This window comes from Salmo salar, chromosome 23, assembly GCF_965601325.2.
Source record: "Salmo salar chromosome 23, fSalSal1, whole genome shotgun sequence".
Taxonomy (NCBI): Eukaryota; Metazoa; Chordata; class Actinopteri; order Salmoniformes; family Salmonidae; genus Salmo; species Salmo salar.
The window spans coordinates 37,361,206-37,386,504 of NC_138313.1; the positions used below are offsets into that span (position 1 = coordinate 37,361,206).

General features: G+C 42.4%; 3 protein-coding genes across 3 annotated transcripts in view; 2 read left to right on the forward strand and 1 right to left on the reverse strand.

Annotated features, from left to right (window-relative positions):
- Positions 1-3,850, forward strand: part of urah (HIU hydrolase) — a 52,688-nt gene extending 48,838 nt beyond the window's left edge. The window contains 2 exon segments of the mRNA NM_001140724.1: positions 3,149-3,284; positions 3,422-3,850. Coding sequence (NP_001134196.1) covers positions 3,149-3,284; positions 3,422-3,511 — 226 coding nt within the window. The 3' untranslated portion in view covers positions 3,512-3,850.
- A 36-nt stretch (positions 3,851-3,886) lies between these two features.
- LOC106584530 (AFG3-like protein 1) lies at positions 3,887-18,178 on the forward strand. The gene is made up of 16 exons (XM_014169930.3): positions 3,887-4,292; positions 4,578-4,659; positions 4,920-5,005; positions 6,311-6,460; positions 6,647-6,718; positions 7,724-7,848; positions 8,016-8,286; positions 11,377-11,514; positions 11,741-11,894; positions 12,122-12,229; positions 12,456-12,581; positions 12,673-12,783; positions 13,640-13,755; positions 16,154-16,354; positions 16,918-17,112; positions 17,564-18,178. The coding sequence occupies exons 1-16, from the start codon at positions 4,164-4,166 to the stop codon at positions 17,786-17,788; spliced, it is 2,289 nt and encodes a 762-aa protein (XP_014025405.2). The 5' UTR covers positions 3,887-4,163; the 3' UTR covers positions 17,789-18,178.
- Positions 18,179-19,483: 1,305 nt separating this feature from the next.
- Positions 19,484-25,299, reverse strand: part of LOC106584529 (voltage-dependent calcium channel subunit alpha-2/delta-4) — a 102,764-nt gene continuing 96,948 nt past the window's right edge. The window contains exons 28-35 of the mRNA XM_082968251.1: positions 23,936-24,006; positions 23,428-23,503; positions 22,970-23,022; positions 22,765-22,820; positions 21,957-21,977; positions 21,681-21,798; positions 21,234-21,432; positions 19,484-20,968 (exon numbers count right to left, since the gene is read on the reverse strand). Of these exons, the coding sequence (XP_082824377.1) occupies positions 20,867-20,968; positions 21,234-21,432; positions 21,681-21,798; positions 21,957-21,977; positions 22,765-22,820; positions 22,970-23,022; positions 23,428-23,503; positions 23,936-24,006 (696 nt within the window). The 3' untranslated portion in view covers positions 19,484-20,866. The remainder of the gene's footprint in view (positions 20,969-21,233; positions 21,433-21,680; positions 21,799-21,956; positions 21,978-22,764; positions 22,821-22,969; positions 23,023-23,427; positions 23,504-23,935; positions 24,007-25,299) is intronic.

Here is a 25,299-nt window from a genome sequence, read left to right on the forward strand (position 1 = left end):
TGCCTGATATAGTCCTACTACCTAGTGACTGTGGGGTAGGGTGAACAGATGCCTGATATAGTCCTACTACCTAGTGACTGTGGGGTAGGGTGAACAGCTGCCTGATATAGACCTACTACCTAGTGACTGTGGGGTAGGGTGAACAGCTGCCTGATATAGTCCTACTACCTAGTGACTGTTGGGTAGAGTGAACAGCTGCCTGATATAGTCCTACTATCTAGTGACTGTGGGGTAGGGTGAACAGCTGCCTGATGTAGTCCTACTACCTAGTGACTGTGGGGTAGGGTGAACAGCTGCCTGATATAGTCCTACTACCTAGTGACTGTGGGGTAGGGTGAACAGCTGCCTGATATAGTCCTACTACCTAGTGACTGTGGGGTAGGGTGAACAGCTGCCTGATATAGTGTTACTACCTAGTGACTGTGGGGTAGGATGAACAGCTGCCTGATATAGACCTACTACCTAGTGACTGAGTGACTGTGGGGTAGGGTGAACAGCTGCCTGATATAGTGTTACTACCTAGTGACTGTGGGGTAGGGTGAACAGCTGCCTGATATAGTCCTACTACCTAGTGACTGTGGGGTAGGGTGAACAGCTGCCTGATATAGTCCTACTACCTAGTGACTGTTGGGTAGGGTGAACAGCTGCCTGATATAGTGTTACTACCTAGTGACTGTGGGGTAGGGTGAACAGCTGCCTGATATAGTCCTACTACCTAGTGACTGTGGGGTAGGGTGAACAGCTGCCTGATATAGTCCTACTACCTAGTGACTGTGGGGTAGGGTGAACAGCTGCCTGATATAGGCCTACTACTGTCTCACTCTCTTCTCCCTTTATGTGTTGCATATACCTTTGGGATCTAGTTAGCCTAGGTTTAGGCCTATTTGCGAAATGTTCACTGGTATTATTAATAGTGATCGACTGATAATGCATGGAGATGCACTACCTTTAGACCCTCACAAACTTCTACTGACGCACCATTAAGAGCATCCTGTTTCTCCAGAGGGTGGTGCGGTCAGCCCAACGCATTACTGGGGGCACACTGCCTTGCCTCCAGGACATCTACAGCACCCTGTGTCACAGGAAGGTCATGAAGATCATCAATGACCTCAGACACCTGAGCCACGGCCTGTTCACCCTGCTACCATCTAGAAGGCGGAGATGGTACAGGTGCATCAAAGCTGGGGCCGAGAGACTAAAAACATCTCCAAGCCATCAGACAAATAGTCACCACTAGCTGACCTTCTCCCAGTCCCCTACCTTGAACCTTAGTCACTGTTCTAGCCGCCTACCACCTGGAACTCTACCCCCCAACATAGAGACTGCTGCCCTATGTACATAGTCATTGAAAACTGGTCACTTTAATGTTCACATACTGCTTTACCCACTTCATATGTACGGTACGTTCGGGAAGTATTCAGACCCCTTCACTTCTTCCACATTTTGTTACGTTACAACCTTATTCCAAAATTGATTAAAATAATTTTGTTCCTCATCAATCTACACACAATAATGACAAAGCAAAAACAGTTTTGAAATTTTTGCAAATGTATTGAAAATAAAAAACGGAAATATTTCATTTACATAAGTATTCAGACCCTGTACTCAGTACATTGTTGAAGCACCTTTGGTAGTGATTACAGCCTTGAGTCTTCTTGGGTATGGCGCTACAAGCTTGGCACACCTGTATTTGTGGAGTTTCTCCCATTCTTCTCTGCCGATCCTCTCAAGCGCTGTCAGGTTGGATGGGGAGCGTTGCTACACAGCTATTTTCAGGTCTCTCCAGAGATGTTCGATTGGGTTCAAGTCCGGGCTCTGGCTGGGCCACTCTAGGACATTCAGAGACTTGTCCCGAAGCCAATCCTGCATTGTCTTGGCTGTATGGTTAAGGTCATTGTCCTGTTGGATGGTGAACCTTAGCCACAGTCTGAGGTCCTGAGCGCTCTGGAGCAGGTTTTCATCAAGGATCTCTCCCTTGATCCTGACTAGTCTCCCAGTCCCTGCCGCTGAAAAACATTCCCACAGCATGATGCTGCCACCACCATGCTTCACCATAGGGATGGTGCCAGGTTTCCTCCAGACGTGACGCTTGGCATTCAAGCCAAAGAGTTCAATATTGGTTTCATCAGACCGGAGAATCTTGCTGGTCATGGTCTGAGAGTCCTTTAGGTGCCTTTTGCCAAACTCCAAGTGGGCTGTCATATGCCTTTTACTGAGAAATGGCTTCTGTCTGGCCACTACCATAAAGGCCTGATTGGTGGAGTGCTGAAGAGATGGTTGTCCATCTGGAAGTTTCTCCCATCTCAACAGAAGAACTCTGAAACTCTGTCAGAGTGACCATCGGGTTCTTGGTCACCTCCCTGACCAATGCCCTTATCCCCTGATGGCTCAGTTTGTCTGGGTGGCCAGCTCTAGGAAGAGTCTTGGTGGGTCTAAACTTCTTCCATTTAAGAATGATGGAGGCCACTGTGTTCTTGGGGATCTTCAATGCTGCATAAATGTTTTGTTACTCTCCTCCAGATCTGTGCCTTGACACAATACTGTCTCGAAGCTCAACGGACAATTCCTTCGACCTCATGGCTTGGTTTTTGCTCTGACATGCATTGTCAACTGTGGGACCTTATAGACAGGTGTGTGGTTTTCCAAATCATGTCCAATCAATTGAATTTACCACAGGTGGACTCCAAGTTGTAGAAACATCTCAAGGATGATCAATGGAAACAGGACGCACCTGAGCTCAATTTCGAGTCTCATAGCAAAGGTTCTGAATACTTATGTTTAATACATTTGCAAAAAAATTAAAACATCTCAAAACCTGTTTTCGCTTTGTTATTATGAAGTATTGTATGTAGATTGATGAGGGAAATAAATATTTAATCAATTTTAGAATAAGGCTGTAACTTAACAAAATGTGGAAAAAGTCAAGGGGTCTGAATACTTTCCAAATGCACTGTATATACTGTATTCTAGTCAAACATAAGCATTTTACTGCACCTGCGATAACATCTGCAATATATGTGTACACGGCCAATTATTGATTTATGCAATTGAAAAGATACAAACATACTCATTTTGGGCCATGTCAATTTTGAAACTTGAATATGTGACAAAAACCCATGCAGAATCATCAACGTTCTCATTATTTTAGAACCACCGACGATGATGGTCGCTGTCCTGGACTCATCACTACAAAAGCGTTCACGCCTGGGATGTATAAGATGCGTTTTGAGACTGGACAATATTGGGAGAGTTTGGGTCACAACTCCTTCTACCCATATGTTGAGGTAAGTGGGTATCAGCCATGGACGTATCAATACACCTACCAATACATTTGCCTGGAAGAATTTCCGGCATTTTTGAAAGATTAAAACCAACAAACCCTTATTATGTTCTGTTTCTTTCTCTTTTTTTTCTTCAACAGATTGTCTTCACTATAACAAACCCCAACGAGAGATTCCACTTGCCCCTGCTCCTGAGCCGCTTCTCCTATAGCACGTACAGGGGAAGTTAGAGCCATCTCTCGTCTGAGCCTCTGCCCGCACTATACCATGGATGTGGTTAATCGACCTAAAATGCTTACATGTCCAGTTGATACCTAAGTGGTCGAGTTACTGTAGTTTGAAATAGTCATGATGATGAACTGAAGTCAAATGGCTATCACGTGCTGAATATTTAGCTTGTTGTCTGTTCATCGTGAACGTACACATTTTGTAATCACCTGTCAAATTGCTCATCCATGATGCAATGTGCGTGTGTGTTTCTCAGCCAATCACAGACCAAGACCGAGCTCCGCAGAAAAACTCAAAGTCGTCCTATTCGCGCATAAATGAAATAAAGTTAATTAAAGCTGTAAACTTGTAATTATTGAACACATATCATCCTTGATATACTGTATTTTAAACATGGTTATATTTTCCATGCAATTGTTGACCATACCCTAAGAATCAATGGAAAAACATTTCCATTCCAACCCAGATTGTCAGGCATCATTTTGGTCAATTTATTGGGGTCCTTAGTGGTCTTGCTCTGACATTCTTGCTCTTGCAGTATGTAATGACTGTGGCTGTTATCCAACACTGTCACACGGATGAACTGTAAGAAGCCAGAATATCTAGAACATTTGATATTTTTTTAACGAGTGGAGGGCAAGTGCCAGCGGGAGAATGGCTCAAATGTTGGGGCTTCTCTCGACGGCTGCTTTGCCTCTACGGATCGCAGTGAGAGCATGTGTACGCAGTGCAGTGTCAAGGAACTTCTCTGTGCTGCCCGGCTATCGTGGCTCCACGGTCAGGGTAAGGTTGTTTTGTGTTCGTTAAGCCAACTGAAATTAGGCACAAACTAATTAGCCATTCTAGCTAGTTCTATACAACACAAACAATGGCTAGAACTGTTATTGTGCTGTCAGAACTGTGTGCCTATATTAGTTAGCTAGCTAGCCTAGCTACTACTAGGCAGTGCAGTAACGTTAGGTCAACAGACTAGTTAGCCAAGTTAGCTATTAGCTAGCTAGCTAGCTACACAACCAGTTATAAATCAAACTCTTTCCCATAATCCGGATGTTATGCTTTCCTCCTCAGAGGCTTGCTCAAAGTAAGTTATTGTCACCTGATGGAATCTTTACATCTCATGGACTACAGTACTCCACTGAGCCGCCAAAAGGTAAGCCACGAGAGACATGTCTAGAAGTGTCTGTTACATAAAATCATGAACTGCAGTGCTATAGAGCCTAATGTTAGTGGTATGCAGTCGAATGAAAATATTTTTTATCTGAGTGATATCTCCTCAAGGGGAATATTGGTCTAAGGGGTCAACCTAGGTTACCCTGACTAGATCTGCCAACCAGGATGATGTTCCTTGGCTCTAACTGTGTCTGCCTGGAGTGGACCGACCTAATGCTGTCATTCACTTTTGATTGGCAGATGGTAAAGGGAAGGAATCAGGTGGCAGTGGAGGCGGAGGGAAAAGAGGAGGAGGAGGGAAAGATTGGTGGAGCCGCATGCAGAAGGTGTGTGTGATGTGAATGGTCTGTCTATATAGTATTACACCCAATTCTATGAGGGATATTTCAAATCAATTTGTATTTGTCAGATGCACCGAATACAACAGGTATTATTACACACTCATACCATTCACCCTCTGAATGGCACACAACAGTTATACAACCTTACAGTGAAATGCTTACTTACAAGCCCTTAAGCCCTTAACCAACAATGCAGTTTTAAGAAAAATAAGTTATAGAGTAAAAAAATAAGAAAATAGAAAAATAACAAATAATTATAGAGTAACAATAAAATAACAGTAGCAAGGCTATACACAGGGACTACCGGTACAGTCAATGTGCGGGGCCACAGGTTAGTTGAGGCAATTGAGGTAATATGTACATGTTGGTATTTACATGTCAAATCAAGGAGCGGGTGGTATTGTTTGTGTGTGGGTTAAAAGTTTATTTGCCACTTGCACAGGATGCAACAGGTGTAACTTTCCCAACAGTGCAGTAATAATATAGATTATAAAAAAATAGAATAAAACACAAGAAATTCGAGATGAGATGAAGAAACACGAGAATGCAAGTACACTGAGTTTACAAAACATTACGGTACTTTCCTAATTTTGAGTTACATCCACTTTTGCCTTCAGAACAGCCTCAATTTGTCGGGGCATGGACTCTACAAGGTGTCAAGTGTTCCACAGGGAAGCTGGCCCATGTTGACTCCAATGCTTCCCACAGTTGTGTCAAGTTGGCTGGATGTCCTTTGGGTGGTGGACTATTCTTACATTTTACATTTAAGTCATTTAGCAGACGCTCTTATCCATTATCCGCTCTTATCTATTCTTCATGCACATGGGACACTGTTGAATGTGAAAAACCCGGCAGCATTGCAGTTCTTGACACACTCATACCAGTGCGCCTGGCACCTACTACCATACCCCATTCAAAGGCACTTAAATCTTTTGTCTTGCCCATTCACCCTCTGAATGGCACACATACACAATCCGTGTCTCAGTTGTCTCAAGGCATAAAAATCATTCTTTAACCTGTCTCATCCCCTTCATCTACACTGATTGAAGTGGATTTAACAAATGACATCAATAAGGGATCATAGACTTCACCTGGATTCACCTGCTCAGTCTGTCATGGAAAGGGCAGGTGTTCCTAATGTTTTGTACACTCAGTGTATATACAGGTCAGAAACATACTCAATGTGCAGGGGTACTGGAGTGATTGAGGTAAGTAGGTATATATGGTGTGACGTTCTATGGCACTGGATGCAGATACCTCAACATGTTGACCTTTCCTCTGCCTTTCTAGGGTGACATCCCATGGGATGAGAAAGACTTCCGTGCCCTGGCAGTGGTACTTGCTGGGATATCCTCTGCCACGCTCTACTATCAATTCAGAGACACTGGCAAGGAGATCACTTGGAAGGACTTTGTCCAACGCTACCTTGGCAGAGGAATGGTGAGAACAAAGTACAACAATTCAGTGAAGAATAGAGAGATACTGTTTATAGAAATACATGTTGTTATTAGTACAATCATAATGCCAAGGTGATGTAACTGCTCAGACACAGAATTTTTTTGTTTCCATTATTTTGTTATATTTAAATTTTTTGTATGTCGCTGTCTGTGTCTGTTCTCTACACAGGTCGACCGTTTAGAGGTTGTCAACAAACAGTATGTCCGAGTCATTCTAGTACCAGGAGCAGAGGCTGATGCGGTAGGTGAAAATTCCATTCTCTGGAATCAGAACAGTGACTCACTTAGCGTGATGAATCACTTGATGAGTTCATATTCATGCCGGTGTGAATAAGGGCTTTCAGTAGGTTTGATCAAACTAGATTAAATGAGGAAGTTAGTGTTTTGAGAGTACAACACTTGAACCGCCATAGCCAACGGCCGCTGACATTTGATTATTTTGTCCTTCCCTGACTTTTTCTAAGTGTTTGTAGTTTACTGTTCATTTGTCAGAATTTGGAAATTAGAAACTTTTGTGTTTGTGGAGCCTTTTTACCCATACATTTTTTTTCTTAACCCACCAATGTGCTGTAGGACGTTGGTACCCAGCCAGGCGCTAATGTGTCTCTCTCTCCTCACTGAATGAATGACAAATGGATGAATGGGTGATAATTGTGAACCTTACTTCACAATGTAATTTAAATGAGGCCTAACTGAATGATAAGCAGTGTGAAGAGGTTGATTTAATTTAGAAAATCAAGTGTTATGATGCGTTTGTGTTATGCCTATTTGTCAGCAGCAAATCATTTGACCTTGCACGTTGATACCATTCTTTGTAACTGAACGTAAATAATTACTGTAACTCTTATTACTAATCGAATCTACAAAGAAAGTTTATTAAATGGATTACACTAATGTTTTTATTGTAAGAGAAACTAAAATAGGCTACAGGCCTATGTTTTTTTTCTAGGACTTATTATATTATACAAAACATATCCTTGACTATCTAAACAAATAACTATTGTTATTTTTTTTTATTGATATATTTCCACAAATATTTTGTCATGCAATTAATCCTTTACAATAGTTTATGCACTCTTTATCAAGCGTTGGTGGTTATGTTTGCGCCCCTTGCAGGTTAATATGCATCTGATGCATATGCTAAAAGGGGACACTCGGCAACATTCTCTAGCCGGTACTGATAGGCTGAAAGGTTCTAGTGGTAAAGAGTATCCATTGACTTGTTGTGTTGGTGGTCTTTCCCCAGAGCTATGTGTGGTTTAACATCGGTAGTGTGGACACCTTCGAGAGGAACTTGGAGGCGGCTCATCACGAGCTGGGCTTGGAGCCCTCTCATCGGGCAGCTGTCATGTACAACTCCGAGAGTGATGGGTGAGTTAATGCAGACACACACACACGTATTCATGCCTCAATAGGGCTAGACTATTTCTCACTCTGAGATTTGTTTTGAAGCACACTCATATGTCCAATTTCATGTACAAGCTAACATTTTAACTATGACTGTCATCATCATTTTACAACTTTCCTTCCTCCTACAGGTCATTTATGATGAGCATGATCCCCACCTTGCTGTTGATTGGTTTCCTGCTTTTCACCCTGCGGCGGGGACCAATGGGAGGAGGCGCTGGGGGTGGAAGAGGTGGTCCCTTCAGCATGAGCGAATCAACAGCAAAAATGATGAAGGACAACATCAACACCAAGTTCAAGGATGTGGCCGGCTGTGAGGAGGCCAAGCTGGAGATTCTGGAGTTTGTTAACTTCCTGAAGAACCCCCAGCAGTACCTGGACCTGGGGGCTAAGATCCCAAAGGTAAGGGATGGGACACCTCGGGCTGGGCGGTATACCGTATGTTACTATATACCGGTATTGATGCACGGACCAGTTTTTTTACTTTACCTTCTATAATGGTATTTCAATGTTTGGTTTGTTAAATGTGATACACAACTCTGGCACGTGTACTGTCAGTTTTTATAGTTTACTCCATTTGCTTCTTGAGTTGTCTCTCTCCCTCTACTCCTGCTGCTGCATGCCGCTAAGCACACCAAACCATGCCCCCTGTCACTTAAGGAGAGAGCAGTTGCTCGACCACGGAGTCACGAGCACTTTCTTGCAGTTCATGGTCAGATGGATGCAACAATGTTGGGGACATGCTGAGTTCCACAAGCGTTCTATACACTTAGTTTGTGTATCTTACTGTCTGCAAACTACTATCTGCTAGTTTGTGTTTTCTTAGCAAGGTGTTGCTAAAATAATTAGCTAATCGCTAGTTAGATGGCTAGCTAGCTTGCTAAATGTGCTAACACAGATAGAACAATGAGCCAGATCTTTCACCGGATGTATAAATGTGAAGCATCTGAGTGGCGTTTCCACTCACTACCAAATATGGTGATGAGAGAAAGCCCAGTGGACGGCAGTGGGAGAAGATGAAGTGAGATGTACATTCGCTGACATTCAGCAAATTCTATGAAACATTTGATCGCCTTACAGTTTTCTGTTTCTAAAACTAGAATCTGTAACAGAGTGGACTGCGTTTTGTAGACTTTACTTTACAGTCCACCAAAGTTTCTAAAAAATACGTTGTTTAGGAGGAGTGCAAGTGCGAATTGAGTTATTGCACACCCGCACTTCACAGAGTAGGCGTTCCTTAACGGAAATATGCAAATAAATTGTAGAATGCGCCAATAGGATCTCACTAGCTCATGCTTGGCTCTGCCCACCTCCTTGCTTATTCTGCCCATTATGATTAATTTGCTCCCATTGGAAACAACAGGCTCTGGTCTATCTTGGGTTAGTTTAAAAAATATTTTGTACTATGTGTCAGAGCAAATGTAGCTATCTAATACTGCCTGATATCAGTGCTGGTGTAGGCCTACAGTACATAAGCATGTTTGTGCAACGGTTTCTTATCAGAGAGGAATAGGCTAGGCATGAGTATGTTGGCTAGCTAGCGACATGAAGTAAGAAAACATGTAATGTAACATCTAATGAAAGTCACCTGGAAACACTGACCAACACTTTGGTTCCTACCATGACAATAATTCCTCCCTGGTATATTAATTCGTTGTCATGTGAAACAATAATGTATTCAAGGTGCTGCCCACTAAATTATAACTATAGTATTAGAATAATTATTTTATTTCCATGATTCCAACAGTTCACCAATTAACTAGGCCTATATTTTCTTTCTCGTATCATGCTGCGTTGCACAGTGCAGAAATGATAATACAAGTGCGGGAAATGTAGAAATTGATCAAAATGCTAATCATTTGTTCGTTTTTTGTTGTTGTTTGGAGTTGGATTGAACAGTATAAATCAAGAAAGCCCCATTTAAAATCACTTATTTGCCACCCTACGGTCATGAACTACTCATAAAGCATATTGAGAACTTTTATTATTCTAAAACATACAATCCCTTCAAATACAATCATAGTGTCTTAAAATTTCGAAAGTATCGTGATATGATATTTTGTCCATATCATCCAGCTCTAGGGACAACATTAGTACCTGGACCTGGTGGCAAAGATCCCAAAGGTGAAGGATTGGACAACATTAGTACCTGGACCTGGGGGCTAGGCTTGGGCAGTATATTGTATACTGGGGTATTTGGAAATAGCCATGGGATGGTTTTTCAATACCGTTGAAACTATTTTACGTTTTTCAATAAATTGTAAAATTTGTATATCTACTTTTTAAGTAAATACCTGCAGTCAACTTGTGCAATATGTTAAGAGAAAAAGCAGATTTGTGTTCTACATTTCACACGTCTCATTATTTTCCATTATGAAGCTTACCATAGTTCCCTGAACAGTTAAGCCAGTCACATGCTTGTTTGTAAATAGCACAACGAGTGAAAGCAGGAGCAGGTGAGTCCAGCTGTGTATTGACAGGGGTCGCATTTTATTTTGAAGCCAAGTGTTGTTGTTTTTTTGCTTCAATAGAGTGATCAGAGATGTGCAACTATAGAAAATACATTAGTGCAACACATTCAGTAGAAAATAGCTGAATTTTAATAAGATGACAACAGAATTGCAACGCTATAAGTAAATTAGCTTACTGTGAAAAAGCAAGGTATTTTTTGCTAAAACTATGCATGGCCATCATATTTCCGATGTTTATCATAGAATTGTGCGTTAATGTGACCCCTAAGTTTAACTTGCTAGTTATCTAAGTAAGTAGCTGAATTAATAAGGATGACTGGGCATCCATATTGTTAGGTTTCTGCTGTGTTTGAGAAGTCAAATCCCTTTGGATGAGTTATCTGTAGGTTTGATTTCCTTGCGTTTTTTTTCTTCTCCTCTCCGTTCTCGGCCTGTCTGCTCTTCCCCCCTCTTATCGGAAGGCCATTGCCCTAGCGACTCCACACAGACACCACTGTACACATGCTGCTCCAGAGCCAGTACTGTTCTTGCTTCAGACAATTATGCATCAACTTTGTTCAGTTACACAATGTCACTCGTTCACATTCGCTTGTTAATGTCCAAACTCACCAAAAATGACATTTGGTTGTGCCTCGGTTTTTTCGTTTGCGCTATTCGCTATTACTTGCGATAGATTTTGTTAGCATTCTGGTAATAGACTCCCAATGGGCTTCATTTATTTAAAAAAAATTGCACACACTTCTGTACTAAACCGTTAATACCGTAAATCCCGGGATGAGAGAAGGACGGTATTCGATATGAAAATCTGGATACCGCTCAACCCTACTGGGGACCAAGATTCCAAAGTTAAGGGATGTGACAACAGCCCAGCAGTCATAGTAGTCAAGAAACACCTTTCAATGTAGGAAGAAAATGCCTTTTAATTTTAGATGTAGTTTGCTGTCTTTTCACAGCCCATGAGAAATGAACATTCCATTATACTGGTATTTTAAATCTCATGTGTTGTGCTGTGTTTTCTCAGGGTGCTGTGCTCTCTGGACCTCCAGGCACAGGCAAGACCCTGCTGGCCAAGGCCACAGCAGGAGAGGCCAACGTCCCCTTCATCACTGTCAACGGCTCTGAGTTCCTGGAGATGTTTGTGGGTGTTGGGCCTGCCAGGGTGAGTTCACACTAGAACCAGAGGGAACACTTGCACCTGACTCCATACCATCCGTTTTCAAGTCACATGATGTGCATTTTAGATCATAGCTGCAAATAGCTGTATCTACTAGCTTGCTAACCACATAGATACATTTCAATCCATTTGACTTGAAATGCATCGCTTACTGTGAGGATGTGAATGAAAATGTTTTAGAGACTTAGTATTGACTGTTTCCCCCCTGTAGGTGAGAGACATGTTTGCCATGGCCCGGAAGAACGCCCCCTGTATTCTGTTTATAGATGAGATAGACGCCGTGGGTCGCAAGAGGGGCGGGGGAAATTTTGGTGGCCAGAGCGAGCAGGAGAACACTCTCAACCAGCTGCTAGTGGAGATGGATGGTGAGTATGGGTGAAATGAGATCGCAAACTCACACTCTCTATCATATTGCTGGTTAATCTCATAGGTGTCCCCTATTTATGAAATAATAACTATTATTATGTGACATTGGCGCTCTATGATGTCATCTGTTATAAAGCTGTTATTTTCTGCCATTACTCTAAAATGTTTACTTAATGAACTGTAATGCATATACTGTGAGGGTAATTCCCTAGTGTTTTTCTTCTAGGATTCAACACCAGCACTAACGTCGTCGTCCTGGCCGGCACCAACAGACCAGACATCTTGGATCCTGCACTCATGAGGCCTGGCAGATTTGACAGGCAGATTTACATAGGTATGGAGTCTTTCAATTGAACTGGAGCTCAGGCTGTGCGGTGGTAATTTCAGCGAATTGTCAACATACAGCATATTGATATTCATATTGAGAAGTACTACCCATTCGGTAAGACTTTATGTAAATCTAAGGACTTCATAACACATTTATAATCCATACATAACAATTTCCTAATCAGCAGACTAAATTAGTCTTTCATGAAATACAATACATGTCCATGTCTCAGGCCCACCTGACATCAAAGGCAGGGCGTCCATCTTCAAAGTGCACTTACGGCCCATCAAACTGGACCCTGCTATGGACAAAGACGGACTGGCCAGGAAGATGGCTGCCGCCACACCAGGCTTCACAGGCAAGTTGAGCTGCTCTGTGTTAGAAGATGCCATGTTGATTATCATGTCAATGTTTTTGAAACATCCTCTCTGTCTTCCTGTCTTCACCAGGAGCCGACATAGCTAACGTGTGTAACGAGTCTGCCCTCATTGCTGCTAGACATCTCAACCCACATGTGGAAGGGAAACACTTTGAGCAGGCCATCGACAGGGTCATTGGAGGTGGGTTGTCATGTCTTCCATGTCCTTGTATTATTATGTTATCTCAGCTTTGTGAATCAGTGTTAATTAAATCAACAATAGCTATGAAAATAAATATTTGTCAACAACTTATTTTCCCTGAGAAAACTAATGACGATAACGAGACGAGATGCCATGGAAAAAAACTGACATTCGTTTTCATTTTATGAAAATGTGACGAGATGAGAAATCCACTTCACTATTGGACATTCAATTTGACATAAACAGATGTCTATTCCACATTGAGTCAACGTGGAAACAACGTTTATTCAACCAGTGTGTGCCCAATAGGAAGCTTCTTTTCATCTGTTTAGTCCAATCATAAGCATGCATGCCAAGTATTTAATGCAATCCTCTCATTGGCAGAATTAACGTCTTTCAGTTGCGTGATCCGATTGAGCCTATCTACCCGGCTCTCCCACACAGCTCCCAGGCAGTCATTCAGTCACTTGTCAATCTTTTGAACTGATGGGCAGCCAGGACACTTCAATTGTAACTAGCTTAAACTAGAAACAATCATTTTTTACCATCTCTTGCTTTCATGTAGGCTATGAAAGTAAAACAAATGCACTGACTAATATGTGACTAAAACTAGACAAATTGTCCTGGAGTTTTAGTCAACTGATTATAAGTAAACATAAGAAGGATGAAATGACTAAAATGGGACTTAAAGGTGTTTTAGTCATAGACACTAAGACAAAAAAAAATAAAAAATCTAAAATAGCTGACAAAATGAACACTGTTGTGAATGTCCCATCTTTAGGATGAGGTGAGGTGTGGATGGTAATAGAATGGTGAAGATATAACACTGCTGCTGTCTGTCTGTCTCTGTCTGTAGGTCTTGAGAAGAAGACCCAGGTTCTGCAGCCCAATGAGAAGAAGACTGTAGCGTACCATGAGGCTGGCCACGCCATAGTGGGTTGGTTCCTGCAACATGCTGACCCACTGCTGAAGGTACAGTAACTCCCTCTTTTAAAGGCCCGGTTTTGTTTACCTGGCTGTTTGGTTGGGGGTTGCTAACCAGAGAAATATATATATTATTTTACTAGCACATTTGCATGTGACTTTCATAGTGCAGTTTTGACACTGCTCAAAACAAACAGCCCAGCAGCACCTTCCACTGTGTGTTGGTGTGAATAGAGCAGGGTTTCCCAAACTCTGTCTTGACCCCCCCACCCCCCCCGTGTGCACATTTTGTCTTTTGCCATAGCACAACACAGCTGATTCAAATATTCAAAGCTTGATGATGAGTTGGTTATTTGAATCAGCTGTGTAGTGCTAGGGCAAAAACAAACTCTCCCAATACTGTCCAGTCTCAAAACGCATCTTATACATCCCAGGTGTGAAATAGTGTACGAATGAACCAAGTCCCACTGCAGTACTGTTCACATTGTCATACTGAACAGTTTCTGACATTGGCTTGCAGACGGGTCAATGACAGTGTCTGTCACACAACTGGATCACAGGTTGGAATATGGGGATATTGAATGGATTTGAGTGGGGTTCTAAAATAATAACTTTGATTCTCCTGCATGGGTTTAACACACATTTAGGTTTCAAAATTGACATGGCCCAAAATGAGTACGTTTGTCTTAATTGCATAAATCAGTTATTGGTCGAGTACACATACATTACATGACCAAAAGTAGGTGGACACCTGCTCGTCGAACATCTCATTTCAAAATCATGGGCGTTAATATAGAGTTGGTCCCCCCTTTTGCGGCTTTAACAGCCTCCACTCTTTTGGGAAGGCTTTCCACTAGATGTTGGAGCATTGCTGCCGGGTCTTGCTTCCATTCAGTCACGCGCATTAGTGAGGTCAGGCACTGATGCTGGGCGATTAGGCCTGGCTTTCAGTCGGCATTCCAATTCATCCCAAAGGTTTTCGATGGGGTTGATGGGATCTGTGCAGGCTAGTCAAGTTCTTCCACACCGATCTCGACAAACCATTTCTGTATGGACCTCGCTTTGTGCACCGGAGCATTGTTATGCTGAAACAAGAAAGGGCCTTCCCCAAATTGTTGCCACAAAGTTGGAAGCACAGAATTCTCTAGAATGTCATTGTATGCTGTAGCATTAAGATTTCCCTTCACTGGAACTAAGGGGCCTAGCCCGAACCATGAAAAACAGCCCCAGACCAGTATTCCTCATCCACCAGACTTTCCAGTTGGCACTATGCATTGGGGCAGGTAGCGTTCTCCTGGCATCCAGCAAACACAGATTCATCTGTCGGACTGCCAGATGGTGAAGTGTGATTCATCACTTCAGAGAAAGCGTTTCCACTGCTCCAGAGTCCAATGGCGACGAGCTTTACACCACTCCAGCCGATGCTTGGCATTGCGCAATGTAATCTTAGGCTTGTTTGCGGATGCTCGGCCATGGAAACCCATTTCATGAAGCTCCGGATGAACAGTTATTGTGCTGACGTTGCTTCCAGAGGCAGTTTGGAACTCGGTGGTGAGTTTTGAAACAAAGGACAGACAATTTTTACGCGGTTCAGTACTTGGCCAGTCTCATTCTGTGAGCTTGTGTGGCCTACCACTTCTGGCTGAGTCGTTGTTGCTCCTAGACGTTTCCACTTTACAATAACAGCACTTACAGTTGACCGGGGCTGCTCTAGCAGGGCAGGAATTTGACTGACTGGAAAGTTGGCATCCTATGACGGTGTCATGTCGAAAGTCACTGAGCTCTTCACTAAGACCATTCAACTGCCAATGTTTGTCTGTGGAGATTGCATGGCTGTGTGCTCTATTTTATTCACCTGTCAGCAACGCTTGTGGCTGAAATAGTCAAATCCACTAATTTGAAGGGATGTCCACATACTTTTGTGTATATAGTGTATTTTGCAGATGTTATCGAAGGTGCAGGGAAATGCTTATATTTTTTGCTCCAACAGTGCACTATAGCAAACAATACACACAAATCCCCAAAATAAAGAAATGAAGAAACAACTGGAATCAATAGAAGACTTGTTAGAGTTCATTATGCTGTATAACCATGAGTCACGCGAGCGAACTAGGTCCCCATGACGGGTAGCAGTCTGCAGGCATAGTGGTCTCTTTGTGTGGACATGAAGGCTTACGTCATGAGGTGCTTTATGGCCCAATTCAATCAAACGTCCGTTCTGCAGGTTCAGCTCCATATTGTTCTCTCTGCGTTGAGGGTCTCTTCCAGAGTGAGTCTGATGGAAATGTTGGGCTATGATTTGATCATTTAAAAACACAATTCAACCACACGTGTTGATACAATGAAATTAAAAGATGTGGCATGTGTGATCTAGAAGGAGCGGGATTTGTAAAGTTGCTTTTCTTTCACTATTCTAATGCCATGTGTCCCTTTTCTCTTCCCCTAGGTGTCCATCATCCCCAGAGGGAAGGGTTTGGGGTATGCCCAGTACCTCCCCAAGGAGCAGTACTTGTACACGCGGGAGCAGCTGTTTGACAGGATGTGTATGATGCTGGGAGGACGTGTGGCTGAACATGTCTTCTTTGGGAAGATCACCACTGGAGCCCAGGATGACCTGAAGAAGGTCACCCAGTCAGCCTACGCACAGGTACCCTACTATATGGCATTCAGAGGAAAGTTCAAGCGCTGCACTTTAATTGATAGCTAAGCTAACGTTTCAGCCTCACAGCCTTCGTCAGAGATTTCAGAATGAATCCCCAGAGCTTTTAAAATGAAATCCAGTTACAATTAAAAAACAAAGCGATGGTTAAAAAAGCTATGGTTACAATTCAACAGTGTTGAAAGGAATTTGTCTTGGGAAATGTTACTGTCTATTATAAACTGGGTGTTTCGAGTCCCTGAATGGTGATTGGCTGATAGTTGTGGTATATCAGACTGTATACTACAGGTATGACAAAGTTTATTTTTACTGCTCAAATTACGTTGGTAAACAGTTTACAATTAAGCAATAAGGCACCTCAGGGGTTTGTGTTATATGGCTAATATACCATGGCTAAGGGCTGTGTCCAGGCACTCCGCGTTGCGTCATGGATAAGAACAGCCCTTAGCCGTGGTATATTGGCCATATACCACACTCCCTCGGGCCTTACTGCTTAATTATCTCACAGTACCTGTTGTATTTCTGATCCCCACATCTCTTCCTGTCTCCAGATAGTGCAGTTTGGGATGAGTGAGAAGGTAGGCCAGGTGTCTTTTGACCTTCCTCGGCAAGGGGAGATGGTGATGGAGAAGCCTTACAGCGAGGCCACTGCAGAGCTCATAGACCAGGAGGTCAGAGACCTGGTGGACAGCGCCTACCAGAGGACCATGGAGCTGATTGTGGACAAGAGAGAGTGTGTGGACATGGTGAGAATTGCATTGACCTACGTGAACATCACGTAGTTCTAAGGTTTTCAGATTACTCTGTCATGTCATGCTCGATTGTCAAGGGCACACCCTTCTAGATTTAGTTTTCTTGCTGGGCTTAAAGATGGGGAAACGGCACCACTAACAACCCCACCACTGTTGTTATTGTAGCAGAGCTGAGGAGCGTTGTGCAGCATGGTAAAAAAATTATGGCAGTACATATTGCGCGTGCAATGATGTCTGATGGGGAAAAAACTGTGTTGATGGTTTGCAGTAACTTCTTTTGTTGTAATATCTCAAAACGTACGTGACCGTTTCACCATTAAGGATGGCGGCTTTAAGATCAAACAGAAATGTAGTAGTCCCTAGAGCTGCTGTCTGGCTCTTTCTCATGTCCACCCTGTGTCATGACTGTCTCTGGGACCCCACCGTTCCTCTCTCTTCACCCCAGGTGGGGAAGCGTCTCCTGGAGAAGGAGGTCCTGGGCAAGGCAGACATGCTGGAGCTGCTGGGGCCACGGCCATTTGAGGAAAAGTCAACCTATGAGGAGTTTGTGGAGGGGACAGGCAGCTTTGAAGAGGACACCAGTCTGCCAGAGGGCCTGAAGGACTGGAACCAGGAGAGAGGGGACCTAGCTGAGGAGCTGGACACAGCCAAGGAGAAACAGGCTCAATAGGCAGGACAAACGGTGACAGGCAACCTCTTAACCCAACCTCTGTCTTAGCACACACCAGTCATGTAGCCTAGGCAGAGAGGAGGGTTGGGTGACTTAGCATAGTACACTGCCCTCGGACATATTTATCTGAGTGCAAAACAAACTTTCAATCAGAATGCAAATCTTTCAATGCCTTATTATTGGCCATATTGGAGGTGAGCCTCATGGTACTCAAAGGCTAATTTAATGGACAGTGGACACATTGTGTTTGAGAGATTTGATCTTTTTATGAGTTGCATGTTTTCTTTTTCTCCATATAAATACGTTTGTCAACTGAGTCATGTACATTTGCCTCGTGTTTTGATATCTTCAGCTATTTATTTCAATAAAAGGGGCTTCTTCCCAACTGTATTTCTTTCCCTCCCTCAAATGAATGCTACATTTCAAACCGTGTCGTTCATCTCTATATACCAATGACATAAAGGTACTGGTTATGAACAATGTTAATATCCTAGTTCATCAAAATGCTACTGGCAGAAAGATACACATATACTACCCTAGATGTGTTGAAATGTGCACTGCCTCTACCATCTCCCAGCCTTGCACTGGTCATTTGTGATTAAGCCCTCACACTACAACTATATAGTGTGGTGTTAAGCCCAGTTTATACCTGGTGCTAACATGGTTCCTTTTCCTGATCTTGTCTACATTCTGATTGTGCCTGTATTTCCAGAAATGTGTCTATTATCCATCAACTGTTTCTGGATTGTGACCAGATGTCCTGTTCCTACTTTTATGCAAATGATTTCACAGCTATCCTTTCTAAATAATATTTATTGTAAGACTTATTGATGTACTCAGTCAATGGTGCCACTTAGAGGGCAGAATAATTATTTAAATGGATTCTCTGTCCAGATCTGTCCACACTTGTAAGATATTCAGACACAATGCGTGGGCAGGATGATCTGATCACAATGTGTCTTTTGATTGTCTACATGTGTCTAAAAATGTGAGCACAATCAGAATGTGGACAAGAGCAGGACAAAGGACGCAAGTTAGAATCATGTATAAACGGAGCTTTAGATGTTCTGCTGCTCCAGTAATCTGCTGCTGCTGATGTACAGTATCGCTAGTAGCATACATCCCTACAGAATTGTAAACAAATTATTTTATTGGGTGATCTGTGTGAATCAGGAAGTTGCTACCTCACATTAAAGCAATATATTCAACTAAATTTCTCTCATAGGTTTGTGAAAATTGTCCCCCTAGATATTTCCAGTATTCTGTAGTTCTGTCATTACTACTGATCACCACTGAAGATGTCAAACAGTTTAGAATTACTGATGTAATAACCTATAATACATTTAGTTTAAAATGTGTGTAGTTGGTATTTTGGATTGTGCACTGATGGTAAGTCTGCCTGTTACTATACAGTCAACCTCTTGTTCTCCAGTTACTGGGGATGGACAGAAAGGGCTTTTCCATTTGTATTAAAAAGAAAAAGATTCTGTGTATGAAAGCAATGGCTATACTACAATGTATAAAACATGTTTTTGTTTGATAAATAAATGCAGTGGTGAATTTCCTCAGTATCAGTGTGTTTCCAGTACCAACTGCCACCAACCATTTGCACACGTCACAGAAAATGTCCTTCAGGTATCAGTTTCTTATTGGTCTAGCTCTTATAGGGGACAACAATGAATAAGATACAACATACCATATTTTAAATATTCAATATATTGTAATAGTCCTCAATATCTCAAAGCACCTATGGCATCTCATTTATATGTAGTCCTAGCTACTATATGCAGATCGTTTTGATGATTCACATATTGAAATACATCATGTTTACCAACAGTGAGCTTGTAATAATTTTACAGGGAAGAACTGGGCCAGAGGGTTGCTGGCATCAACATCTCAGGTGCCACCTACTGCCGTTGTGCCCTTGAGCAAGGCACTTAACCCCTAATTTCGGCGCAAGAAACACAAGCATTTCGCTACACCCGCAATAACATCTGCTAAACACTTGTATGTGACCAATAAAATGTGATTGATTTGATAATGCTGCTCTGTGGATGATCCTGTGCTGCTCTCAGCTTCTCATGTAAGTATGGGCTCAATTCAATCCGTATCGCCGTAATTCGTCGCTACAGCGCAATTTCAATTTAAAGGCAATGTTCCCGCTTTTGAGGAGACTGCATTCACAGTAAACGCTGCATATGTCAGCTCAATTGGAGCTACTGCGCTGGACTACGGCGATACGGATTTTATTGAGCCCTGTGTCCAGTGGGGTAGGGAATAAGACAGAAAAAAATGAAATGTTCTGATTCACATTTGACAATAGGTTATTGTTGTTTAACAGTCTCCTCCCCCTGACAATGATTTGGTAAAGCTTCATGCGTACCAGTAATCATAAACTATACTAGATCTCACCTCTCAGTTCTGAGGGAATAGTCACCAGCATGTTCAATTCAAATCACCAGTGTCATGACATACATTATTGCTTATAAATTACAAATGAATATTCCTTCCTCTTTTGTAGCACAAAGTTTTGGTACGGTAGTTCATTCCAACATACAAAAAAACAACAGTATCAATACAGTACATCTTAATGTTACTGTGTATAAAAATGAGATAAATATGAGAAAATGTTCCTATTTTCCTGTTGATGGGCATATTATGGCAACAGTTCTCCAGCTGAGTGAGGTTGTCAGGGTGGTTGTCCTTCAGTCTGCACTAAGATGGATTGCCCAGTAGAGGGCTGAAATCGTTCTACCATATCAGTGTCTCCATAAAAATAACAGTCTCTCCCTTCGATTCACATGTCCACAAACTCATATCCCATGGCTCGTACAAAATAAATTGAGGCATTTGTTAGGACTGGTTAGTTTCTTTCTCTATCGGTGTGGGAAAATGAGTCTTACAAGAAAATAGCCCTTTTATTGTTACTCCAGAGTTGACTTGAACTACTGTGCTAGTGGGTTATTTACGTAGTTATAGGTCTTTGAGAAAATGTACAAAAACGGAATGTTAAGATTGTTTAGTCTGCATTCTCATGTCCATCTGAGAACCACAGGCCATAAGAGAGATGGAGCCTGGTTAAGTCCATCTGCGCAGGGCCAATGAGGTGGCCAGAGAAGTCAAGAAGAGGGCCACCGATAGGCTGATCTCTGAAGCTCCTCCACAGTCCTTGGCATTTTCCTACAATCAGCAAGAAGACCATTTCAATATTAACACAAAACGTTATGGAAACTGCTGTGACTTTACTGCTACTGCTTTATATTGATTGACACAATATTCTACTTCAACTATTCATCTGTAGGACTTGAATTAAATTTAAATTGAACAAACACTTCTCTCTTTCAATTTCAACATGCCTGCAATACAAACATAGTAACCAGCAACTGTAATTAAGTCAATATTATGCCATTATACAACCAGTTAAAAAGAGAGGAGGATGGCTGACTTTAGGATGGTAGGCATGGCAGGACTTTGGGCGCCGCCGGACTTTCTGAGATTTCATCCTGTTACACTTGACTGATGCGTTGTATTTGACCTCTTTGGGCTCCAGGGTGATGGAGGAGTACTGCCGGGAGCAGTCACAGTCCGCCTGAACCACCATCAACACCAGGTTACTGTCAGGGACTGCCTGCACCACAAACATCCTGCCACACAAAATATTAAGTCAACATTACATAGAATTATATATTAATTTAAGGTAACACTTTATTTTATTTTTAGTATCTCTGTGTAACATCACTCCAAACATTCTGGAACACAACACATTCAGCTATCAATACATTGTGGATACATTGAAAAAAATGTAGTCTAATGCAGTTCAGATAATTGCAGGTAGGTATAATGGCCACAAGATGGCGCCACCACTGTGGAGTTGACTGAGGAGGTTTCTTACTTCTGACAGCGTCCACATTTGAGGAGGCTGTTGGTCTCTTTGATGGAGTTGTCTAACATGAAGCCAGGGTACTCTGTGTCACACGGCTGCAACGCGTCCATCCTCTTTGCTTTATGGGCTAATGAGGATAAAGTTGTTTGTTTCAAAGACATGCGCACGCGCACACACACACACACACACACACATGCGCACACACGCACACGCACACGCACACACACACGCACACCTTCTACCCAGAAGTAGGCACCCATCCGAGAGCTGTGGAGCTCTACTCACATGTATGGTAGCCAGCCTTGGCTGTGTTAGGAATCCCGGTGGAGAGGATAGGAGATGGAGGGGCACCATTCACCATGGAGATGAACATGTCAATGGGATCGGCATACAGTCACATGATAGCCATGGGGGACAAAATGGTTGGGAGAAAGCAATTGGATGAGAGAAATGGTTGGGAGAAAGCAATTGGATGAAGAGAAAATGAATTGTGAACCATGAGATATGGTATGAAAACTGCAGGATGATTCATCAAATGTATATGAAAGCACAAACATGTATTCAGACTGTTATACAGTCACCACTAGCCTTAGTCACTAGCCGGCTACCACCTGGTACTCTCCCCTGCACCTTAGAGACTGCTGCCCCATGGACATAGTCATTGAACACTGGTCACATGAATAATGTTGACATACTGTTTTACCCACTTTATATGTATATACTGTATTCTATTCAAGGCGCATCCTATATAACTACTGCTGTACACACCTTCTCTATTCATATACTGTCCATACTGTCTATTCACACCATTATTTGTATATATATTTATATTCCAGTCTCTGACATTGCTCCTTCTGATATTTCTAACTTTCTTATTTTTCTGGATTATGTGTGTATTGTTTTATTTTATATTACCAGGTGTTGCTGCACTGGTGGAGCATTTTGCTGCACCTGCGATAACATCTGTAAATCTGTGTACGCGACCAATCAATTTAGATTTGATTTGAAGTTGGTGTAGGACTCTACCTCCACAAGTATGTATCCAAACCTCTTTGCAATGGCCTTTGTCACATAAAGTATTGGGAGCATTTACCGTCTACAACGTAATCCGAGTGCCATAGCCCACAGAAGTTGAACTCCAGTAAGAACCTGTACAGAAGCAGAGTTGTTGGGAGAGAAAATGAAGTGTCAAAAACAATTCAGTTCAGTTCAAAACAACATTACACTAGAGTGATGATAAACAGCATATACAGACCATTTTTCATAAACTCAGCATGAAAAGTGCATCTCACACTTACATCAACATGTGAGAGAAGAACCATTTAATCACTGCAGCAAGACCATAGAAAGGCTACAGGAAGGAGAGATTGAGATACAGAGTGAGATAGAGAGAGAGGGAGAGAGAGAGAGAGAGAGATACAGCGAGAGAAAGAGAGATACAGAGAGAGAGAGCGAGTGAGAGAGAAAGAGGGAGCGAGAGAGATACAGAGAGAGAGAGAAAGAGGGAGCGAGAGAGAGATACAGAGAGAGAGAGAGAAAGAGGGAGCGAGAGAGAGAGATACAGAGAAAGAGGAAGCGAGAGAGAGAGAGAGAGAAAGATGAACGAGAATAAAACATAGGTAACCCAAGTGAAAGAGAACAAGAAGAGAGCATCTGTTAAGTAATTATATTATACAACCAGCAGGCAGCACATAGCAAACGTTTCAGCAAATAGTGCCTTCTTCATGGTTAAGAAATATTGAAAAACATGACTCACGCTGAGCAGAGGGCGAGCACTACTGGAATGACTGTGTCCTGATCTGCACATTCCCTGGTAGTCATACAACGACACCCTGTTGGACACACAACGATTAGCCTTTTACTGCAGTGGGCTAAATCAGGGTCACTCAGAGTGTTTCTTGGTAGTTTTAAACAAATATATTTTGAAACAAAAGTATACACCTCACACACATGGTTATGGACTAAAAGAAAAGAAGAAACCAGTACCATGTCAGATATAGAGTTGAAATGTGTTCAATGTTGAGTTTGCATCCCAATATTACACTTTATATACATCACAGAAGACTGAAATATAGCAAACTGTTTGACGTAGAAACACCAGATTTTCGGCGGTAAAAAAAAGTTGATTAATTATGAAATGATGAAGAATATTAATACATTTGACTGCAGGAAAGGGTCTACGAAGTTAGGGGTTACATAACCTTGCACAAAAGGATCAATCAATGGTATAATATATATATCCATCGTAATGTAGCTCCTCTTACTTCTTGTACATGCCCGACTTAATCAACGCTGCCATCACAGACCCGTCCACTTCCCCAAAGAAACGTCCGACCTGTAGAGACAATGACAGGAGGGGGTTATATTCAGAGATGACATCATCTAGGTCTACAGAGACTTCTGACTATACAAGGGATCTCTTTAGCGTCAGAGAGATGGAGCCAGAGGGAGATTGCGTAACACCAAGAATAGCCTTCAGTACCTTATTGCTTCAAATCTGCATGACCTAGCACAAACTCCCATAGCAACACCATCAATTAGACACAGCCACAAGAGGCTAAACTTAATATGCCCTCTTGCTCCTTACAGTATTCTGTACGTCTATGTATTTACCTGTTACTATCATGTACTGTATGTTAGTCGTTTTACACTTCACAGGGTGATAGTGTTGTCTGTGAATGAGTGTCACAGCTTATTTAACATGACAGAAAGGTTAACCTCCTATACAGTACAGTATACACTCCCCTCTATCTGTCTTCTCTTACTGTAGCACATCCCTGTACTCTGAATTATTCAAGGTCACTTTGTTTAAGCCACACTGTCCAAGTTTCCAAGTCATCCTCCCTCCTCTTCCCGTTTCTCTCTAACTGCGGCTGACACTTTATTTCAATCTCAGGGAGAAGGGAAGGAGACAAATTTCCCTGTGGCTTTTTAAGAGATGCAGTGTTTCCCGAGTGTCTGTGTGTCTGTGTGAGTATGTGTGTCTGTGTGAGTATGTGTGTCTGTGTGTCTGTGTGAGTATGTGTGTCTGTCTCTGTGTGTGTGTGTGTGTGTGTGTGTGTGTGTGTGTGTGTGTGTGTGTGTGTGTGTGTGTGTGAGTATGTGTGTCTGTGTCTGTCTCTGTGTGAGTATGTGTGTGTGTGTGTGTGTGAGTATGTGTGTCTGTGTCTGTCTCTCTCTGTGTGTGTGTCTCTCTGTGTCTGTCTCTCTCTGTGTGTGTGTGAGTATGTGTGTCTGTGTCTGTCTCTCTATGTGTGTGTGTGTGTCTCTGCGTCTGTGTCTCTGTGTGTGTGTGTGTGTGTGTCTGTCTCTGTGTGTGTGTGTGTGTGTGTGTGTGTGTGTGTGTGTGTGTGTGTCTCTGCGTCTGGGTGTGTGTGTGTGTGTGTGTGTGTGTGTGTGTGTGTGTGTGTGTGTGTGTGTGTGTGTGTGTGTGTGTGTGTGTGTGAGAGCTCCGGTCCCTGAAGCCAGAGCTCGGAATGGAACTTGATGCTCTATTTACCTGAAAGAAATGCAGTGAAATAAAAACGCAACAACGTTTCGGTGCAAAACTTGGAAAACAATGCATCCATCCTAGGACAGGAATCTAATGCAGAACCAAAACAGCAGTGTGTCCTCCATCAAATCTATT

Bases quoted from the DNA above. Each gene is read 5' to 3' on its own strand.
- LOC106584530 (XM_014169930.3), top strand. From the start codon at position 4,164: ATGGCTCAAATGTTGGGGCTTCTCTCGACGGCTGCTTTGCCTCTACGG. The intron at 4,293-4,577 runs GTAAGGTTGTTT...TTTCCTCCTCAG, and splicing joins ATCGTGGCTCCACGGTCAGG to AGGCTTGCTCAAAGTAAGTT. The intron at 12,784-13,639 runs GTGGGTTGTCAT...CTCTGTCTGTAG, and splicing joins CATCGACAGGGTCATTGGAG to GTCTTGAGAAGAAGACCCAG.